Source organism: Anguilla rostrata, chromosome 10 (genome assembly GCF_018555375.3).
Source record: "Anguilla rostrata isolate EN2019 chromosome 10, ASM1855537v3, whole genome shotgun sequence".
In the NCBI taxonomy this organism is placed as follows: Eukaryota; Metazoa; Chordata; class Actinopteri; order Anguilliformes; family Anguillidae; genus Anguilla; species Anguilla rostrata.
This window is the reverse complement of record NC_057942.1, coordinates 36,472,452-36,493,321: the sequence shown is the minus strand read 5'-3', so window position 1 is coordinate 36,493,321 and position 20,870 is coordinate 36,472,452. Positions and strand designations below refer to the sequence as shown.

The 20,870-nt window shown below is 46.2% G+C and overlaps 1 protein-coding gene across 2 annotated transcripts; it reads left to right on the top strand.

Annotated features, from left to right (window-relative positions):
• The first annotated feature begins 303 nt into the window (after positions 1-303).
• On the top strand, positions 304-19,643 carry polk (polymerase (DNA directed) kappa). Of its 2 annotated transcripts, none has more exons than XM_064296795.1 (15): positions 304-434; positions 1,872-2,043; positions 2,985-3,104; positions 4,485-4,637; positions 6,135-6,266; positions 9,181-9,343; positions 10,809-11,003; positions 11,143-11,267; positions 11,636-11,802; positions 12,147-12,179; positions 13,056-13,152; positions 16,037-16,208; positions 17,302-18,459; positions 19,121-19,172; positions 19,517-19,643. In XM_064296795.1, exons 2-15 carry the CDS (start codon positions 1,912-1,914, stop codon positions 19,596-19,598), a joined length of 2,781 nt encoding a protein of 926 aa, XP_064152865.1. In that variant the 5' UTR covers positions 304-434; positions 1,872-1,911; the 3' UTR covers positions 19,599-19,643. The 2 variants fall into 2 exon arrangements, with proteins under 2 accessions (XP_064152865.1, XP_064152864.1); XM_064296794.1 differs by lacking the exon at positions 304-434 and adding an exon at positions 1,182-1,432.
• Positions 19,644-20,870: the final 1,227 nt, after the last annotated feature.

Sequence of the window (20,870 nt, the reverse complement as noted above, 5' to 3'; positions counted from 1 at the left end):
CTAACTAGCTGGTTAGCTAGCTAATCCCATGAACAATCCTCTCTTCTTGGTTTCATTAATGCGACGCGCTGATAGATTACTGTTGTTACTTCAGAGGCTACTATATAACAGCGCAGACCCTGGCCCTGCGCTGTACGTGCTGTAATGTGAGAGTCCCTCTGTTGTTCCTCTTGAGTAATGAGCGCAGCGTTAAGAGGGGAAGACCAGACAAGAGCCAGTAACCTAAACCGACGCCATATTCTCTGACGTCTCACTCTTGTCTACTGGTTGACAGCATGTGTGTTGTTGTATTTTTTTTAAGGTCGCAGGAATTGTGTCAAATGCACAACAGTTCTGTGGTCAAAAGTGAGATAATATTTCCGTTGTTTGTAATCAAAAGCGACGGGACGCAGAATTCGACGCCTGGAAATGACGACATAAATTTTCTGACACCGGTAATAACGATTTAATCTAATTGTCAATTAAATTTATCCTACGTGAATAAACATTGACCATGGACTTATTTTTGTAAGATTGTAGGAGTGTACCACATTATTTACAAGGACCATATGTAACGTACTCATTTTTGAGACCAATTTCCAGTTGCTTTGAAAGAACGTTTTAGTAACCTAAAGGTCCGATGGAAAATACACCATTCCTCTTTAAACACTGCCGGTTTAATTTCTAGAATGCTCAGGTGTAAAAGCGGCGTGTCTTGGTAACGATTTTTATTGGGTCTTTTTGAAATGATGCGGACAGACTATAAATAGGTGTACACAACACTAATATAGGTTGGTAATTAATGTAATTTCTCGGTAAGATGTTAAATATATATTTATATATATAATATAGAATAGAAGTTATATATTTTTACTAAAGCATGCCATTGCACAAACACGAACAATAACGTGATTAGTCAGTGCCTTTTAAATAGTCAAGGATGCATTATAAAAGAATTACATCTTGATGTATTTTACCATCTTTGACAATAATGAAATGACAATTTCCCCAATAAGGACATTAATGTCGTATGCGCCACAAACAAGTAACTTTGCAAGCCAGGCATTATATTGATTTATATGACCTAACGGATAAAATAACGCAGAATGCGTACTAGAATTCTAGAAACGTAGCACTTAAGTCCCACTGTGCCAATAGTTTTGTAGTACTGCCATCAACAAATATGGCAGGGAAGCGCGTCCAATGGAATTGCTAGTATCCAAATACAGCAACGTCATTCAGGAAGTAGACCGTTTGCTACCCCTGGCAGCGCGGATAGTTCAAAACGTTTAAAAAGAATTCTTATACAATTCTGTGATTATTATTATTATCTTGCTAAGGTGGAGTTTAAAAAAAAATATGGGAACCGAAAGGAGATATAGACATCTTCCAGAAGTAGTTAGCTAGCAATCAAGAAAGGACTTCTGCTTAAAAACTGCAATTAATAAAAAAGGTAAACAATGTGCTGATGGTAGCTAGCTTGTCAAGAGGATTTCTGCAGTTACAGTAGGTAGTACAAGATACGTAATTTATCATATTATCATAAATCTTGATAATATTAGCTAGCTATATCGGTAATTTATCGAGTATGTTGTTCAACTACATCTAGCTATCTGCTTAGATGTGACATGAAACTTATTTGTTATAGCTAGCAGCTACAGCTGATAGGAGTGAGCCTGACAACTAACTTGTTACCCACCTTGATTGCACCATCTTTAGTTAACGTTAGCTAATGCAAGCCAGGTGAGATTGTCAAGTACAATCTTACTGATGACATGTCTTCAGGCAAGAAGTTGATTATGGGAAGAAAAATATTAACATTATATTGTGAGGCTGCGTAAAGACTCTCAAATAAACCTCCATCTTATCCACAATGGGACCATTTTCTGCAGGTTTTCTGTTTGAGCAGGAGTGATCAACATTACAGAACTGATGGAGGGACAAGCTGGGGCCGCTGGGTGTGGGGAAGGCTTCCATTCCTGGATGGCCCTCAATGATAACAAGGCCGGTATGGAGGGTCTGGACAGGGACAAAATCAACAAGATCATCATGGAGACTTCTAAGGTAAATACCACAGAGTCCACACAGATCAAAAATCTGCTGAGTTGTATTTTAATTTGTATAAAAAAAGAACCTGATAATATTTGTTGATCTGTTGGTATGCTTGAATATGTCCTCTTGCGGGTATAGTTTTCCTACTGTAATAACACTTTGAACCAAAGAGTTTAAGAACCTGCTTGGTTGAACCAGCCAGCTGCTATTCATTTTAAACAAACATAAACTTGTTAATTCACATACGGCGCCACAGCCGGCTGTAGTTGTGGAATTCTCAGGCAGTGGCTTTAGGATGTCTTCTGGGAATTTAAGTGTACATAACTGTTTGGGCAGCGCATTAGCATTGCTAGCATTAGCATTGGTGTACATGACTGCACAGCTGCATCCCTATTCCACTCCTTGCTTGAGTTTTACTCTCGGGAGTTTTTGCCAGAACGGAGAAGTTCCCAAGCTAAGCTGTAAACCACCGAGAGAGTTTCCAGCAGCCACACGTCTGAGAAGCGTGATAAAATATTCCAGGCTCATTTATTTAGTCAAGTCCCACCTCAACGCCCTGCTACAGGAATCGGGTGCTGTACCACTCTCCTAATGACACGTTTTCTCAGGCAGCTACGCTGATTTCGGGTTTGTTGCCATGGAAGCTTTAAATGTCACAGGGACCTACAGTGCTGGGTGTGTGCTGAGGCTTCTGGGATCAATGCTCAGTACACAAACAGGAGAACAAGGAGGCGCAAACATACTGTAACACAACCTCACTGCCCGTCCAAGTGCTTTACCCTTGACCCTGCTTTATGCTTGTTTGGTTATTGGTTAGGGTAACTGAAATAGGGAGCAGTAGTGCTATTGCTGAAAGGACACTATTCCGGTCAGTGCATCGCACACACTGGGGAGTCCATAGCACACGATTGGCTGCTTTTGGAGTGAAATGGGTCATCTGTGTCTGCCCGAAGGGATCCAAGTTCTATGAGAATGAGCTGAAGAAGGAGCAGCAGGTGGACCAGCGCATTGAGAGGATGCTGCAGCAGAAGGCTCAGATCAGTGAGCAGCAGCTCCGGAAGGCCCAAGCACAGGTACACCACACCTGCGTCATCATCTCCATACTACTACGCACACACACACACACACACACAGACAGGTTCATCCCCCATCTACTCCCGTACACACGCACCCAGCAACGGCTTTGCATGGTATTTTCACTGGCTTTTATGACTCTTTTCATTTACCTAACTGATGCTTTAGAATAAAACATAAATCTGAAGTTAATAGAGAAATCTAAATTCTCCAACCGTTCAGTGGGAAAAATGTGACCTCTGGCCTTGAAATGATTGTAGCATGATGGCTACTGGGTGAAGTTTTGATTGAATTATTTTACAGACTTCCAGCTGAAATTACGGTCTGGTTAGCTTGAAGCCAATGCCCAAAACTGAGTATCAGCTTTCAGCTCAGCTGCAGATACGGCCTCGCTGGATATCTGATTTTGTGGAAATTATCAGCGAATTGTCCCCTCCCCCCCCTTTTAGGTTACGTAATTTACTTTACCGAGTCTGCCCTCCTTCCTGATTCTTTGGAGTTCCAGTCTTCTTTATCATCTCATCAGCTGCAGAAAATTACATCCCATCAAACAGAAGCGAACGGACATTTATAAAACCATATTAAACAGTTCTGCTTGTCAAATACCTGCACAGTCCAAACAGGAAATGAGCTGCATGGCATGCGTGCCAGTGGCATGGAAACATTCCATGTATTTCCTTTTCAGCATGTACAGATTCCCATGCTATTTCCTATTCGTTTTTTTTTCCTTCTAACGCTAACCCATGGATTGCACATGTACTGACTTTTAGAGCCATTTAGTTGTAGTTCCATGCTTGTTTATATATATATATATTGGTTTTACCATTTCTGTTTTGCATGCATCACATCGTATTGCTCATGTATTTGTACCCAGTGTGATGTGTATACGTTTCACAGTCAGATGACATTTGACAGCCACATCTGTGGTTGTAACTCGGTATAGGCGATAACAATGGCCAGTGCCACCTGCAGCTATGCATTTTGTATGATACTGAGAAATTGTCCTCCATCTTAAATTACAGCCACCAAGGCCCAATAGAAGCGCATCATCCGAACACAATGGTAACCAGCCCTGTTCCTGGATATCTACCACCCTGTAGGTTTTCATTTCAACCTTAATTTGGCACACCTGCTTCTGCTAAGTAGCAGCTCCACAAGAACGCTTGCAGCTGAATGAGGTGTGCCTTGTTAGGGTTGGAGTGAACCCCTACAGGACGGTAGATCTCCAGGAACAGGGCTGGCTACGTCTGTTCTAACACAACACGAGAAGCGATACAGAAATCCAAACAGTTCAGCTTGTGGCCGAGGCTGTTTTCCATTAAGTGAGAGGCCATAGCTGTCTGAGGTGGACGTGGCCATTAATGTCATTGGTCCCTCAGGTGGAGAAGATGGCCGCTGACCTGGAGAGGGGCCGGGATTTGGGGCGGGTCATCGTGCACGTGGACATGGACGCCTTCTACGCGGCGGTGGAGATGCGGGACTGCCCTGAGCTGAAGGACAAGCCCATGGCCGTGGGGTCCAAGGGCATGCTGGTGAGCGTCCGCGGCTAATCGTAGCAGCTGCGCCTTCTTCACCATCAGATGAACAGCGCTCTAGTTCCCGTCTGCTCCAACCGTCAGTCTTAAGATAAGAAAGATTGTGCGACTCATTATTTGTTATATGTTCACCTCACAGCCGTATATGAAGCCTTGCGCAACAGCCATGTGACAGACCTGGCTCCCCCCCTACCCCCCCAAATCAGGATGTTATACAGGCCATTGTTTGCTTGGTCATATATCGTGCATAAATATTTTTTTTTAAGGCCATCTTCTTGGAGTGTCCTTGTTACACGTAACCAAGCAGGTTTCCATGGGACCCATCTTTGCAGTTATCACAGAGTTCAAGGAAATAAAAATAAAAGGATTTCCTGCTCTTTGTGCGTCAAGTAAAAGTGGTCGGTTAACTCCCGTGCATTCCAGAACTTTCTCTGTTACTTGTACTCAGCCCTTCCTTTGCCTCTTTGTTATTGGTTTATTTGGGAATGTGACATTTTACTGTAGACACCTGGAGACGAATATGCATTAAGCTAAAGGCATGACGTTTCCACTGGAAGAAAAACATAATGCCTTTAGCTTAGCGCTTATTCGTTTTCTAGAGTGAGTGTCACACTGAAATCATTTGTTTCAATGTTTCAGACAGACCTCCTCTCAGTCGCTTGAAATATACTCTTGTGTTCAGTCGCTTTAAAGGTCACATTCGTACACAGTAAAGTAGTCAGGGCCCAATAAACTCTGACAGTCTGCCATTTTACTTTCTCCGGGTGCGTTTTATTCCTGTTGGCCTCGCACGCTGTGAGCTAAATTAACGCCGAGCAATCGCTGCGTACACCTGAAAAGCTGAGAGAAAAGACGAGACGCTGAGAGCGAAGCAGCGGAGAGGTTTGAGTTGAGTCACACCGCAGGCAGGCTTCCAGCGAAGCCTCTCTTGGCCTCTCTACAAGCGCTCGGGAAGACGAGACCGAACCTCTCCTCCTTTCAGTCGGCCGCCGAGGCGCTCGTGTGGGTGGGCCTCCCCCTTTGTTCCTGCGGTTTTCCCAGAGAGGGCGCGAAACGACGCGGCTCGACGCGTTAATGTTGCCAGGGTGTCGACTGAGGCGTGCCGTAAACATTTCATTTCTGGCAAAATTCTGAGATCCAAGTTCTGATCCCCATCCAGGAGCCACAATTGGCCGTGAAATCATTCATAAATCTCATTTTTCTTATTTTCGTTCTTTTCTTATTTATTTATTTTTTTCTCAGATTCTGCTGAACAAGCTACGCACATCTGGCACATTTCAGACACTCGAGTGAGCGTTCAGGTTTTGTTTCTGTCTCGTATTATTCATTGTCAAGCTTTAGCACCAACATTCATGAAGTTTTGGCTCAAACTCAAAGTTGAAAGCATCTTTTGCTTTATTCAGATACATTGTGAAGGTGTTTTTTAACTCTGTAGTCTGGCCACAAGTTTGGAAGTGAGCTAAATACAGGCTTTCCTGGACGATTTTCTTCCAGTCGACCTCCAACTACCACGCCCGGAGGTTCGGTGTCCGGGCGGCGATGCCCGGCTTCATCGCCAAGAAGCTCTGCCCCGGCCTCGTCATCGTTCAGCACAACTTTGAGAAGTACCGGGCAGTGAGCGCTGAGGTAATGCCGTCCCACCCCCTCCCCCACCACCCCCTCATTCTCTGTACCCTTACTTGTTTACCCACCGTTGCCATGGCGCCCCTTGGAACAACAGAAGGCCTTTCCATTCGGCTGCATGATCTGGTTAGCTCATAAGTTCATATCTCGGTGTTCCTTTCCCCCCCTCCCCCCATCTGTATCAGAGCGATAAGAGGACAGACAGAACCGATACCTGGATTTTTCCTTTATTACATACACCCCCATCCTCTTCTTTCTTTAAAGGGGGGGACTTCATGTTCAGTTCTTAGATAAGGCGATATTGGTGTCATACGAAACCTTACTTGAATACAATATGTCGCCAGAGCTGTCCCCTTATTCCCAAAAGTAGGTCTGTGAGCAGGGCAAGATGCCATGTTATATTGAGCCAAAAACATCTCTGATCAGATTTTATGGATTCGCATATAGGAGTGACAGCAGTATTTTTGAAAATTGCACAGCTCAAAGAAACCATTAATCACAGATCATCACAGAACACTAGAATATCCCTGTACTTATTGGATTGTCCTGTGTTTTAGTCTTAATCAATACCAAAATGTTCAAATACGTGCATACATTTCACTGATCAATTAATGTAAACAAACTTCCCGTAATCATACCCTTATCTATATACACCCCTAATTTCCATCCTGTATTTAACATTTGTCTGGATGTTTGTTTTCATTTAGTTTGCCCCTGTGAAGAACTGTCCCATGGTGTTCATGGTTTTTAAATGAAGAGCGCTTGGTGCATTTGGAAAGGAATATATGACGAAGCTTCTTTTAAAAGGTAGTCCTTGACACTGGTTTTAAAAGGCTGGAAAACTGCAGAGCATAATTTTCTGCAATAATTCAGACAAACTATTCTGAAAACAGCAAATGCGTGATGTGGGTACTCAGTTTAATCTCTGCATCACACACACACGGTAGGGTGACTTACAGTAAGTAGACCCAGGTGTTCATACAAAACCCAACCCCATTTGGTAAGCTAGTAAACAGATTATCTCTCTCTCTCGCACACACAGACACACAGTCACACATACACACATATGCACAAATACACACGCGCACACACACGCACACGCTGTACACACAGTCACACACACACACACACTGTACACACACAACACACACTGTACACACACACTGTATGATGTCATACAGTAAGCACACCCAGCAGCTGCAGATAGCTGACGTTCTGCCTGAGAGCGGAGCGCTTGGCTGGGGCTGTGGGAGAGCCCATCGTTTGGCTCCTGGTTCCCTCTCTAGATTGGGTTACGTTAACACCCGAGGTGCACATCTGCGCCGGACGGTCACCCTGCCCCACCGGCCCCAAAGCTGATTTTAGAATTAAGATGAATGGGGAGTGGCTGCAGCAGGACTTAAAGGTGCTCATTACGCCCCCTGCTGGCCGTGAGCTTGCAGTAATCACATGACAGTAATACGTGAAGTTTATTTGCTGACGATGAGTTGTAGTTTTTTAGTTAGAATTTCTTTGCGTATCTTTGTGTGTGGGTCTGCCTCAAATTTTGTGAGTGTATTATTGTTTATTTGCGGTCTGAGTGTAAGTTCAGCGTTGTTAGGAAAACCAAGTCCAGAATGTTTTTGTATCTTGGTGATTTGTATACACTTTTTATTCTTATTTTTCTGTCTATTATTGTGTGTGTGTGTGTACACACATATGTGTACATGCGTCTGTGAGTGCGTGCCTGCATGTGTGTACGTGCGTGTGCGCGCGTCTGCGTGTACGCATGTGTGTGTTTGTGCGTGCGTGTGTGAGTTTTTGAAGGCCCTGACACCATTGCTCCAGTTTTGGAGCTCAGGAAAGTGTGGATGTGGCTCGGTCCCAGGCAGCAGTATTGACACGACTGCATTCTGGCTGAGTTGGCGGGATAGCAGGGGAAAGCATTACCCCCTTCCAGCCCCCCGTTCCTGTTTAAACTGCGGCCCAGTGACCCAGCTCTGCACTTCCTGTGTTTTGTGTCTCCTAATCAGCTGAAGTTAGACTTCTTTCTTATCTTATCTCTTGTGTTATTTCTTATTGATTTACTAAACTGCAGCTCATTTTATATCTTATGTTGTGATGCCATATGTACAGTAGTCTGATAAATCTCCTGGAGTGTTTTAAGTTGAGTATTTTATACTGTATTTTATATTTTATGACACAGCCGATAATAAAGAAGCCCACGGTAAATAATGCTTCTCTGTATTTCAAATGCCAATTACATAACAATTACATGTCACTCATAAGAGCTTCAGCATGACACCAGTGAACCTTTCGGGAAGGATACAATCCTCGCAGCCATCATCAAGAATTAGAAAAGTGTTGAAACGACTTCAGTTAACCAACTCCAATGCTTTAAAATAACATTGGAAGCTGGGAACTCCATGGACCGTGTGTATAAAAATAGTGTGGAAACAGGCTTTAGAGCTCACAAACAGCAGGTTTCAGCTCCTCTTTCACAGCCATCTCTGGGTACGAGATGGCAATGTGCAGTGCTGCTCTAATGCTCCTCTCTACAGGAGAGATGTATTTATTGGCTTTCGTTAAAATCCAGTCAACTTCCAATACCGTCATCTAGTATATTTTATTTTCCTGGTAATGACAGTCATGGTCGTTTTACGAGCGTCACCCTTGGGCTCAGTCTGCGGAACTGAACTGAAGAACATGCAGGTTGCCTTGGCGACCCAATGACGGAAACCGAAGCGAAACGGGCAGGAACTCTGAAACGTTAAATAAGAAGCCGACAGGTCTTCCCACATCAGACCGTGACAGGCCTGTAAATATTAGCCCTTCCCTCTCCAGCTGTGGGAACTTCACGCTCGTCAATCACTTTTAGATGAGCAGGTGGGTATAGGCCTGATTCATCACTTCCCCCCCTTGGGTCTGTTCCCTGAAGGTGCGGGAGGTTTTCGCCGACTACGACCCTCACTTCCTGCCCGTGAGCCTGGACGAGGCCTACCTGGACATCACGGAGCACCTGAGGCAGAGGCGGGGCTGGCCCGAGTCCCTGAGGACACATCCTGTCCGCGTGGAGGACGCCGCCACCGCCGCCGCCAATGGTGCGTTTTAACCGGCGCCCGGGCCTGGTTCCCATAGCACAGAAAGCGTGACGCGCTCTGAAGTGTCATTGGGTGGTGACCTTATACACCCTCTGTCCATTCGTTAGCGTACATCCTCAGACAAAATGGGCTCTGAGTTTCATGCCCTGTACCTGCCCCAAGTTCACCAGAGCTTGAGTGTCACACACTACAGTGAGCTGCACACTAGCGTACTGGTCACCGTACACTTACTGGGTTCACAGTTGTCCTGAAATGATGGCTAATCTGAAGTGATGTTCTACTTCCATTATATATCCCAAACCGGGGTCAAATTAATACTTGAAATTCTTTACTTTTTAGATTAGAACACTGTCAAATCTCAAAACACAGAGATGCCAAAGAGAATTTGCATCTCTTTGAAAATTGGAAACTATATAAAACATTGCTGATGTCAGTCTTACTGCTGCTACCGTGTAAAAATTTTAATATATCATTCAAAATGATTGTGGTAAAATATGTTGACATAGGCGACATAGCTCAGGAGGTAAGACCGATTGTCTGGCAGTCGGAGGGTTGCCGGTTCAAACCCCGCCCTGGGAGTGTCGAAGTGTCCTTGAGCAAGACACCAAACCCCTAACTGCTCTGGCGAATGAGAGGCATCAATTGTAAAGCGCTTTGGATAAAAGCGCTATATAAATGCAGTCCATTTACCATTTACCATTTATAGGTCAGCGTGAGGATAATTGGTCCTTGAGGAAGCAGATTCAAGGTCAGTCTGCGGTCAGTCTGCAGTACAGGCCATTAGAGAGCGGTTTTCAGAGGCCTGGCTTGTGATGAAATGATAAGACTGAAGAGAAGATGGCACGTTGTGAATAATTGCCTGGCTAGGCATGTCATTAGGTACAAGGTGGATCAAAGTAGATTAGCATATTTCTTTCAATGCGCTAATATCAAAGGGACTAGAGTTACACCCGAAAGGCCAAAGAGGATTAATTAGCATTTACACTCGCCCTCTGTACGGCTGAACTCCTCTGAGTATAGCAGCCCACCAGCAGCGTTACACAGTGTAGCGAATTACAAAATAAAAATAAATCCGTAAAGACACATAAAATAAGAAAACACTGTGAAAGAGGTGTCTCATATAGCATTCCCAAATGACTTAAAGGTGGAATATATTCGCTGAACATTCTCCAAAGGACAGCATTGATAGGGAATTGTTTTTTGTACAAAAGATTCCACTTTAAAAAACCCATTGAGAAAGAAAATGGATAATACAAAATTAATTTAAAAGTGTGAACCTTCTCTTGCAAGTCTAACAAAAGGGAATATGTCTGCCCACACAATGTATTTCAAGGTGGACTATGGGGCTTAGAACATATATTGTGTGTTTGCATTTAATTCCATCTGCAGTGGACAGTGAATGGGAGAAGCTTAGCGGCGGCGTGGTTTGTATGACTATCAACGCTTCTCTGTTTCCTCCGTGCAGGCGAGGGGGCGCAGCCGGAGTCCCAGGGCGATTCGGACGCTGACAGCCTGTCCCCGGTCCTGTTTGAGGACAGCCCCACGTCGCCCCCCGACCCCCCCCTTCGGGGCGCAGTTGTTTTCGGGACTGACGCCGAGGAGGCGGTGCGGGAGATGCGCTTCCGCATAGAGCAGAGGACCACCCTGACCGCCAGCGCAGGTGATGTCACGCTGTCCCCGCCCCTCCAGGGAGGAAATGTTGTCGCTCCTTTACAATGTGTTTTGTTACTATGTGTTACTAGGTGTTGTATGTATTTGTATTATTGCATATGGTGTTAATAGTTACGTGTCTGTTGAAGGCATCGCCCCAAACATGATGCTGGCCAAGGTGTGCAGTGACAAGAACAAGCCCAACGGGCAGTATCGAATCCCAGCGGAGCGCCAGGCGGTGATGGACTTCATTCAGGACCTCCCCATCCGCAAGGTGTGCCTGTGCTTTTAACGAGTTCACCCAACCTGTGCTTTAACGAGTTCACCTGCATTCAAAGAATCAGACCTGTGATTTTAAACCAGGAAACCTCTTATCAGCAGCTTCATTTAACCTCAGAACTTGATTTTTCACTCTAGTACAATGTCTGTCTAGCTATGTTAAATAAATTAATGAATAAATAATGTCATTTGGTTAGCTGGCTACACGGCTTTTTTTTCTGAATATTCTTTTCTGCGCTTGCATGCAAACGTGTGTGCGTGCATGTGCATGTGTGTGTCTATGCATATGCGTGCGTGTGTGTGTGTGTGCGTACATTTGCGTGCGTGCGTGCGTGCGTGTGTGTGTATACGTCTGTGTCTCAGGTGTCAGGCATAGGGAAGGTAACCGAGAGGATGCTGAGAGCTCTGGAGATCACGACCTGTTCCGAGCTGCGCCAGAAGGTGGCGCTCCTCTCCCTGCTTTTCTCTGAGATCTCCTGGCATCATTTCCTGCAGATCTCTCTGGGACTGGGCTCCACACACATCGAAAGGTCAGCCAGTTAACTGTATTACTGAGCCGTAATAATATCAAAGATTATTTATATTTCACCTTTCAAAGGGCATTCTCAGAAGCACTTCAGAAAGACTACAGGAAATACAGGATTACCTCAGAGGCAAAACTATCATATCTTTTTAAAAACAAATAGTTCCTGGATTCATTAATATTACAGCTGACTGCGTACTGTTTCAAAATGAATGTAAGTGGAAAGACAGAGATGTTAGCCAAAATCATATCAGGTTCATAAGCAGTGCACGTGTCAATATTATGTCCCTGTGATTTTAATGAATGAAATAAAAACATTTAAAAAAAAAAACCTTTTCTGCTTTTTTGCAGGGATAATGAAAGGAAGAGCATGAGCACGGAAAGGTACGGTGTGTATTTATGACGTCAGTCCGATGTGTCGCATCAACTGAAAACACATTTCCTTTTCCCTCCATTTACCTGCAATTTCCATGCAGACTATTCTTTTTTCTGCAGTAGCTATGTGCATCTGTTTTTGAGAGTAAAAGCAAGAATGTAGAAGCACGTTTTGCCACTGTACTTGTTCATACGTTCACATAACTTGTGAATGTATGAAAAGCGCTTGACTTTTGTTTCAATAAACATTGAATTTCTGTTTCTCTTCAAATAATTAGTGATCTTGTTCTATTCCTTTCTGTTGGATTGAGACTGTATCAGGTCTTATATTCTTAAAACATCTCGACCATAGGAGTCCTGATTTAGGATCAGGGTTGCCTTTTTTCTCACTGTGGATACAGTTGCGGTTTGGAAGGGGAAAGGGGTGTTATGAGCCACTGCATGGGCTTTTGTGAAGCGATCAGGAGCCAGGTCACTGGAGTTTGACAAGGGTGGCTTCCAGTGCAAACACTGCAGAGGCGGTTTTATTGGAGTTCAAGTGCAATACCCTGCTTAAGTCCACAGCTCCATAAAAGGGATATACTGCCCTACTGTTTACTACAGTCTGCTTTGTCATGTGTGTAAGGCTTTTACCAGTGATTTCATTTTCCTCTTCAGTGGTTAGAAATAAAAATGCATTTTAGTTTTTTTTTTTTTGCTAAAGTTTGTTAATGGAATAATTTCTGGTTTGTGTATTGAGATTTTAGCCCAATGTTGGTACTGATGTGTTATTGTGGTGCAGAACATTTGGAGAGATGAGCATATAAATGTAACTAGTGGTAGATGTATGGTTTGTGTATCGAGATGTTAGCCTAATGCTAGCACTGATGTGTCACTGTCCTGCAGAACGTTTGGAGAGATGAGCAGCGCTGAGGAGCAGTATGATCTGTGTAGAGAGCTCTGTCGGGACCTGGCCCAGGACCTGCAGAAGGAGGACCTGAAGGTACGACACAAGGTCCCGAAAGATGAGCTGTGGCTCTTCTATAAAAAACAACACAAGGTCCTGAAAGATGAGCAAAGGCTCTTCTGTAAGGAACAATACTTGCATTCGGTCGATTTACTCATGCCGATTTAAGTCTTCAAAGGGACGCTAGTCAGTTCCAGCCCTGTGGTTTCCGTAGATACCTACTGTAAAACACCGCTGACAGGACATGCTTCACTCCTCTTCACGAGGCCACGTAGAAATGAAAAGAGAATACAGATTTGATTACAGTGCTGAGGGAGAGTGTTTGCCGATAGCTTAGTTAACGTTTAGCAGCTGAGCCGCTAAGGGTAGCCGCCTCAGTCGAAACATATTTGTACTCATGAAGGAGACAAATGCCAAGTAGCTGCAGTGTTCAACAGCAAAAATACATTGGCACAGGTAATGCCAAGCAGGAGAAAAGATGGCCAACCTCGGTTTTTTCCAGATGATTATTTTTTATAGAGAGGTTGCTTGGATTGGCACAGCTAATGCTCAAAGTACGCTCATGAATGCGTGTGCTTGACACCACACGCATCCGAAAGCCATTTTTGTGCATCTGTGGGTCCTTTCATAGTTTCATTTTGGTTTTTGGTGCAGCTACAATTTTATACTGTGCACTGCCTTTTTGTAATAAGTCTTAACGTGTCACCACTTGAAAAATGAGGGTTGCTTATTTTTCACCTCTTTAATCCAAATGAAGAAAAATGGGGAATTTGAAACTGTTTGAGCACACAGGTGCAGCACTAAGAGGATAAAATACAACCAAGAAATACAACTTTCCTTAAATCTTTTGGTTTGAAAAGAAGGTACTGTGCGGCCTGCAGAGCATTTGATTCACACTTGGCAGAAGTAACAGGTCACACAGGATAATGAATCCCCTGATTCTCAGTGTACTCAGAGAAGAGCTGTCCGTTCTTTGTTGAGTCTCCTCTCCCCTGCTGGTGGTAACTCATCCCAATCTCCTGTAGATGTGCATACAGCTCAATCGGGCCCAGTGTTAGAGTCCGATAAATCACACTGCAGAAAAATTGACCGTTACGTTTCCTAGAAAACACTTACTTCTGGGAGTCGCAGTATAATCCTAGAGGGCAAAAGAATACATCAGTTTCATCAGGGGTATTCTTTTGAAATGATGTGAGAAGACTACACTACTGTATACTACTGATGTTATGTGTAAGGTTTACAATTTTTTACGCAACAAACGCACTGTTTTTACTTCCTCTCTTCAGGAGTGAGTGAAATTCTTGTATCCAGGTTCAGTACCAGATCTTCCTCCTCATTGGTGAGATGGAAGGCCGGAGGCGTGGCATAGGGAAAAGGGGGAGGGGCCTGTGACCTTGCGGGGCTGCGTTCCCAGGAGAAGGCAGCCGTGTAATTACAGCACGCCCAGCCTGTTCCCGAGATGGTGATTAATCCACCTGCTTACCTTTCCGCGCGCGGGATGCAAATGTAATGGACAGACCAGCTGCTCGGCACTCTGGGGCCAGGACTCCACCCCCCATCTCCCCCTTTGAGATACTGTACCAGCTGGCAGCAGGTCTGGTGGGGTGGGGTGGGGTGGGTGGTGTGGGTTGTCAGCCTCTATGCCTAACATCTAGCTGACATCTCCCTGGGGTTTTGGGGAGCGGGGAGGATAAAGGGGGGCAGAAGGTGGCCGTTTCCGGTAGATCCTGGCAGACAGGTTGGGTATCTGAGGAAAGTGTAGCTAGCCCTCCTCAGGTTGGGTTCTGAATAAGCACGCTAGCTAGTGCGCTCTTCCCTGTGAAAGAGGCCACTTCCCCCTTCGACCACCTGATGTCTGTTCTTACTCCTTACCTGTTTGTATAAGACAGCGTATAGAATACAGCATATAGCATAGGCAGTTTTCTTGACTCTTTCATTGAGCATTGACTGGAGGACCTTCTCCCATTCTGAGACGCGGGCTGTTTAAACCGCTTTGTCTCCTACCGTGAAGATCGATTTCAAAGCTAGTGTTCTCATCCACCTCTCCTTCAGTGCAAATGTACTTCTGTTAGAGAGAAAAAGCATCATTTCAGTCTTTATGTCTGTCTTTGTATTTCCCAGTCTGTGCCTCTCGTGGAAGTGGTTCATATATGTAAACGTTTTGTCCGTTTTTGAGGCTAATGCAGGCGCGCTTTAGCGGGTGCTTTGTGACGGCAGGCTATCTGGAACACGATGTCTTTTGCTCTTTGTGTCGCGTGGAGATTGCTTCGGATTGTTGGTTTCCTGCGGTGATGGAAATGGGCACTCAAACCCGGGCCCTTTCATGCGGTGAAGTGTCTGAGCGGCGACGGCTTTGCAGAATCAATCTTTTCCCGCAATCCGCCTGGCAGCATTACCGCGAGACCGCCATTTAGCGCGATTTCCCCCCTGTGAAGGCGCGGCGTCGAACGGTGCGTCATACCAAGCCAGCTCGATAGATGCTCATGGATTTATCTTATAAGGGAGAAGGAAAGCGTTGAGTTTATGGAGCTGTTGATGGGATCCTAATAACACGGTGTCAGACTCAGCACTTGAGGAGAAGGTGGATCAATGCATATAAAGCTCTCTGTGCCAGAGAGCTGAATTTAACTTTTTTTATTCTTTATGTTACACATTTATTTGGCTGACACTTTTATCCAAGGCGAGGTACTATAATTGCATACCGAGGGTCATTGGACAATTACAAAACACTGATGAATAAGGTACTCATCTCAAGTTTTCCATGGCCATGGACATCAAGTCCAGTTCATGGACTAACCATAGACTTGGTCCAGAAGTTTGATTTCGTCCTGACAAGTCAAACTGATTCTTAAATTCAACGTCAAAAATGACTGTAAATCAGTTCTTTGCCTTGTCCATTCTCAAGCTGCTTTCCTTCCAGGGCAAGACGGTAACAGTGAAGTTGAAGAACGTCAACTTCGAGGTGAAGACCCGAGCTTTGACCCTGTCGTCGGTGGTGTCCAGCGAGGAGGAGATCTTTGCTGTGGCTAAAGATCTCCTGAAAACCGAGATCGACAACGCCAGCCCCCACCCACTCAGGCTGAGGCTCATGGGTAATTTTACCGGAATGGCGATAGCCGCCATGTCGCTGTGTGTTTCACCCCATGCAAGAATCAGGCTGGGAGTCGAGCAGCATCTCTTCTGTTCTTCTTGACACTTAAAAGCAATACTTTTTATTTCCAATACGAACACAGTTTGTCGAGTTCATTAATCGCTAAAACTAACTGAGTTTGTGAAGGCTTGTGTTTACTTCTTATAAGTCAAAGTTAACAAAAGCTGAAAAGACAAATCAATACAGACCTTCAATACGACTCAATACAGACCTCACTCCCACTATCCTTTTGTTAAAAACTTAATTTGCATGAACTATTAGGTGTGTCTGATTATGGGATGTTTCACTACTGCAAGGTAGGCTGCTTTAACACTCATACTTCACTGTTTAACTTTCTTCTCACACTGACAGTATTGTGGTGCGTTTTCCTCTTCGTTAAGCTCCGCAGATAGTATCCGCGTTTAGTGTAGAGCGCGGCGATGCGTCGTCGTGCATCGATCCCGGGCGAGGCGCGGGGTGACCGCTCGATGAGCTCGGGGCGCCGGCGCGGAACGCGCCGCTCGGTGTGTCCGCGACGGCGGATTGATTACGGCGCGGAGGCCCGGCGAATAACTCCATCAGTCAGTAACGCGGCGTGTCCGCTCTAATCGCGCGTTTCACGCTCGGGGAGACGCAGCTGCGCCGACAACCTCCCCCGGTTTCAGTCGGGCCGCCGTTAGATCCTTCGTCTGCCCAACTCTGCCGTAGACTGGCCTTCGTTCCGTAGACTGGCCTTCCTGAACAAAGTAACCGATAAGAAATGCAAGAACACATCTTCATATACGCTAAAGCGTTTTTTAAAGTAGTTGTGCTGTTTGATATTTACTTCAGGCTGCTATTTGTCCTTTTGTTAGAACATTATCAAATGCTTTTTCTTGTTGCTTTTTAATACTTGGGGCGTTTCTTGTTTGCGGGACTTGAATTGTTCACTGAAAAATACAACTGTGCACAAAATCAAGATATGTGCGATAAAGGCTGCCAGTAAACTTCTCTTTTCTCTGTAGGGTTCACTCCTCTTTTGTCTGCGTAAAGGTTCACCCCTCTTTTCTCTGCAGGGGTTCGAGTGTCTGGATTTGTGAGCTGCGAGGACAGGAAGTCTCTCCAGAAGAGCATCATCGGCTTCCTGCAGGCCGGCAGGTCTGCTGGAGATCCCCCGAATCCCCCTAAAGGGGCCCCGGAAGAGCAGGGGGTCCCGCCCAACCCCCTGCACGGGGGGGCCTCAAAACAGGCGGGCGCCCCTCCCACCGTGACCCAGGAGTCCAAAGCCAGCCCTGTGAAATGGGGCGAGCTTCCCAGAATCCCCGGCCGACCCGCGGAGGAGGGGCAGCAGTCCTTCTTCCAGAGGGCTCAGGCCCTGAGGCTCCGGCGGGAGGCGGGGCGGGGCGACCCCAGGGACCCGGGAGACTCCGCCTCCTCCTCCTCCTCCTCCTGCTGCCCCTCCTCCTCCCTCCAGCCCTCCGCTCCCTCTGGACCCGGGGAGCTGTTCACCTGCCCCGTGTGCTTCCGGGAGCAGGAGGGCACCGACCTGCGCGGCTTCAACAGGCACGTGGACGAGTGCCTCAGCGCCGGGTACGCCCAACGCCACGGGACGGGCGCAGATGGAGGGCCAGGGACGGGGGCAGGCATGGTGGGGGCTGGAGCAGGCAGGACGGGGCCTGGAGCAGGCAGGACAGGGGCAGGAGCTAGCATAGGAGGTGAGGAACACTGCTCGCGAGACGAACAGATGCAGTCTAAAGCACCCGCTGCTGTGTATGAAACGGGCAGGGGGGCGGGTAGCAGGGCCTGTCAGAAGGCCTCAGAGAAGAGCAGGGCCAGCCCGTTACCTGCTAGCAACCAGCAGCCTGGGACATCTGGCACATACGCCCTGAACGGCTTGGGTCCGAAGCCTGTGGAGTCCAGCAGAACCGGCAGGCCCAGTCACTTCCTGTTCAGTGGAGAGGAAGAGTCAAACATGGACGCTGGCTGTTCTGAAGAGTCGCTCGGCGACCGTCTCGCCGGCAGGGGAAGCGAGGCTTCTGGGAGGGCGGGGGGGTCTGGGGGGTCCAGGGGCCCCCCCCTGACCTGTCCCGTGTGCAACAAGAAGCAGGACACCCGCGACCTCGCCCTCTTCAACCGGCACGTGGACGTCTGCCTCAACCAGGACGTCCTGCAGGAGCTCGGGGAGGGGCCTCTCTCGCACAGCGCCAACGTCACGGCAACCGCCTGGGGCAAAGGTCAGTGTTTGTGTGGACGTGCCAAAACAAACATTTTACAGCGTTTGCCCAATCTCTTATCATCTTTTACACACATTTATTCTCTGTTAGGAAACAATTGTTGAATTAAGTAGTAATTCTGCTGTCATTAGATAATTCTCCCTATGAGTCTCATTGTGCAATGTACAAATTAAAATGACCATTTCATCTGCTCTGTTTAAGAGACATGCAGACCAAAGGAAGAAGTGAATTAGCATGCACCAGGACATAATTAAGGGCTGCTATTCAGTGAGATTGTTTTGTTTTTTGACATCTAAATTGTTCTTCTCGTCTTCATTTCAAATGGGGTTGAGCGTAATTGAGGTCTTAGACATCGTTTCCTCCTCCTTCCAGAAAAACTCCAGGCAGCCTGCTGCCATCTACTCAGAAATTACATGTTAAATCAATTCCCCCCCCCCCGAGCTTAATCTCCAGTAATAGCAGGGTGTCTTCAGAATTCAGTTTAACCACACCGCGTTAGAAGATGGAGGTCTTTATGACTTTGAAAGCATTCGGAATGGTCTGAAATGACAGCCCGTGTCAGTGCTGCGTTTACTGCAGCCGAAAAGAGACGTGTCCGTTTAGCCACTTCCTCCTCGGACGGGTCGAATTAAATTCACCTACGCTCCGCATCTCTCCGTAGGAAAACCCGAAAACGGACACAGCCCTACGAAGCCGAGCGGTAAAAACAAACGGTAAGACCGCTGCAGATGTGTCCGGAGCGTTTCCCTGACCTGTGTGATGCGAGGTTTGTATTTGTGATGGGAAACTAATTGCGTGGGGATAGGTGTTCTCCCTTTGCTCCCTTTGCGCACTCAAAGTTATCTTAACTTCTGCTGATGTGGAAGTTTGGGCAGATTTAATTCTGCTTTACAGAGGACTCTCCATTCCTCACTCTTTCTGTGTGTGTGTGTCTGTCTTTCTACGTGTGTGTGTGTATGTATGTGTGTGTGTGTGTGTGTGTGTGTGTGTATGTGTGTGTCTGTCTGCATGTCTGTCTACGTGTGTGTGTGTGTGTGTGTGTGTGCTCTTCTCACAGGCATGGGTCTCCTCATCTTCCTGCTCCTAAGAAAGCCAAAGTGCTGGTTCCTGGAAACACCATCGACAGGTTCTTCAGGTGACCCACAGGAGAGCAGCCTGGAGCTCATCATGAGAAACAAGCCTGCCTCACCTGTTAGCTTTAGCTTTCCTGCTGACAGAATTGCACTCATTCCTGTTGCTTTGCTTCACCTGAAGGAATCGCACTCATTTCCTTTAGCTGTAGCTTCACTGCATGAGCCCTGCACTCACTTTCCCTGTTAGCTGTTAGCTTTCACTGATGGAGGAATAGCTTAACTTCCTGAGTATGAAGGCTTTAGAGTATTAGTGGGCTTAAATCCACATATTGACATGAGCTCTCGTGCTCTGAGCTGATGGAAATCATTTTCTTTTAACATAGCACAGTATACGGACATATATGCGCCTACATATTAATCACAGGTAAGAAGAAAGTCAATGACAAGAAGTGCATCAAATCATAAATAACATAAATAATGCCTTGCAGACTCATTGCCAGGCATATTTTCTCAAAAACTATTTGGTTTAAATTTTTTGTAATATTACACTGACCCTGATCTGATTTACCAAATCAAAACCGTTTTACAGTGACTGACCAGCAGTACCAGCCAGTGAGCACAAGCATAGTGAAGGTAAAGCACAGTATTACAATAACGATCATGGCGATGGCTGTGTGAAAAATTGGCAGTGACTCTGATGTCTTTGTATCCATCGTAGTTGGCTGCAGGCACAGTGCACCGCTCATTAATATTAGGCATGTGCTCTAGCAGCGGGTTGCTTTCTTAAAGACAGAGCGCCAGTTGAAACAATCCGGCTTAATGCGTATCTGAGAGACTAGCGGTCCCTGGGGTGTTCTCAGTGCTAAAGCATGAAGCCCTCACCATTCATCACTGCGCGGGAGGCCTCCAGGGCTAACTGAACATTCCTCCCTGTCAGTAGGAGGCCTCCTCATTGGCCGAACCTTGTGTGTACCCCATCAGTAGGAGGCTTCCTCATTGGCTGAACCTCATGTGCTTCTGTCAGCAGGAGGGTCCCTAATTGGCTGAGCCTCGTGTGCACCCTGTGGGTGGGAGGTTTTCTCATTGGCTGACCCTCGTGTGCTTCTGTCAGTAGGAGGCTCCCTCATTGGCTGAGTCTCGTGTGCACCCTGTGGGTGGAAGGCTTTCTCATTGGCTGAGCCTTGTGTGCTTCTGTCACTGTAAAACATCTGTTCTTCTGCCAGACGCTAAGCCCTAAGCCTAAAGAGAAAGCATGCTTTTCAGTGTGTTGTGTTTACCTTAGGCTTTTCTAATTATTCTGTCACGAGAAGGGGCTTTGAATAAGAATTACCTGTATAG

Coding starts and splice junctions, on each gene's coding strand:
- polk (XM_064296795.1), top strand. CDS start 1,912: ATGGAGGGACAAGCTGGGGCCGCTGGGTGTGGGGAAGGCTTCCATTCC. Junction 13,153..16,036: donor TGCAGAAGGAGGACCTGAAG/GTACGACACAAG, acceptor CTTTCCTTCCAG/GGCAAGACGGTAACAGTGAA. Junction 19,173..19,516: donor CCGAGCGGTAAAAACAAACG/GTAAGACCGCTG, acceptor CTCTTCTCACAG/GCATGGGTCTCCTCATCTTC.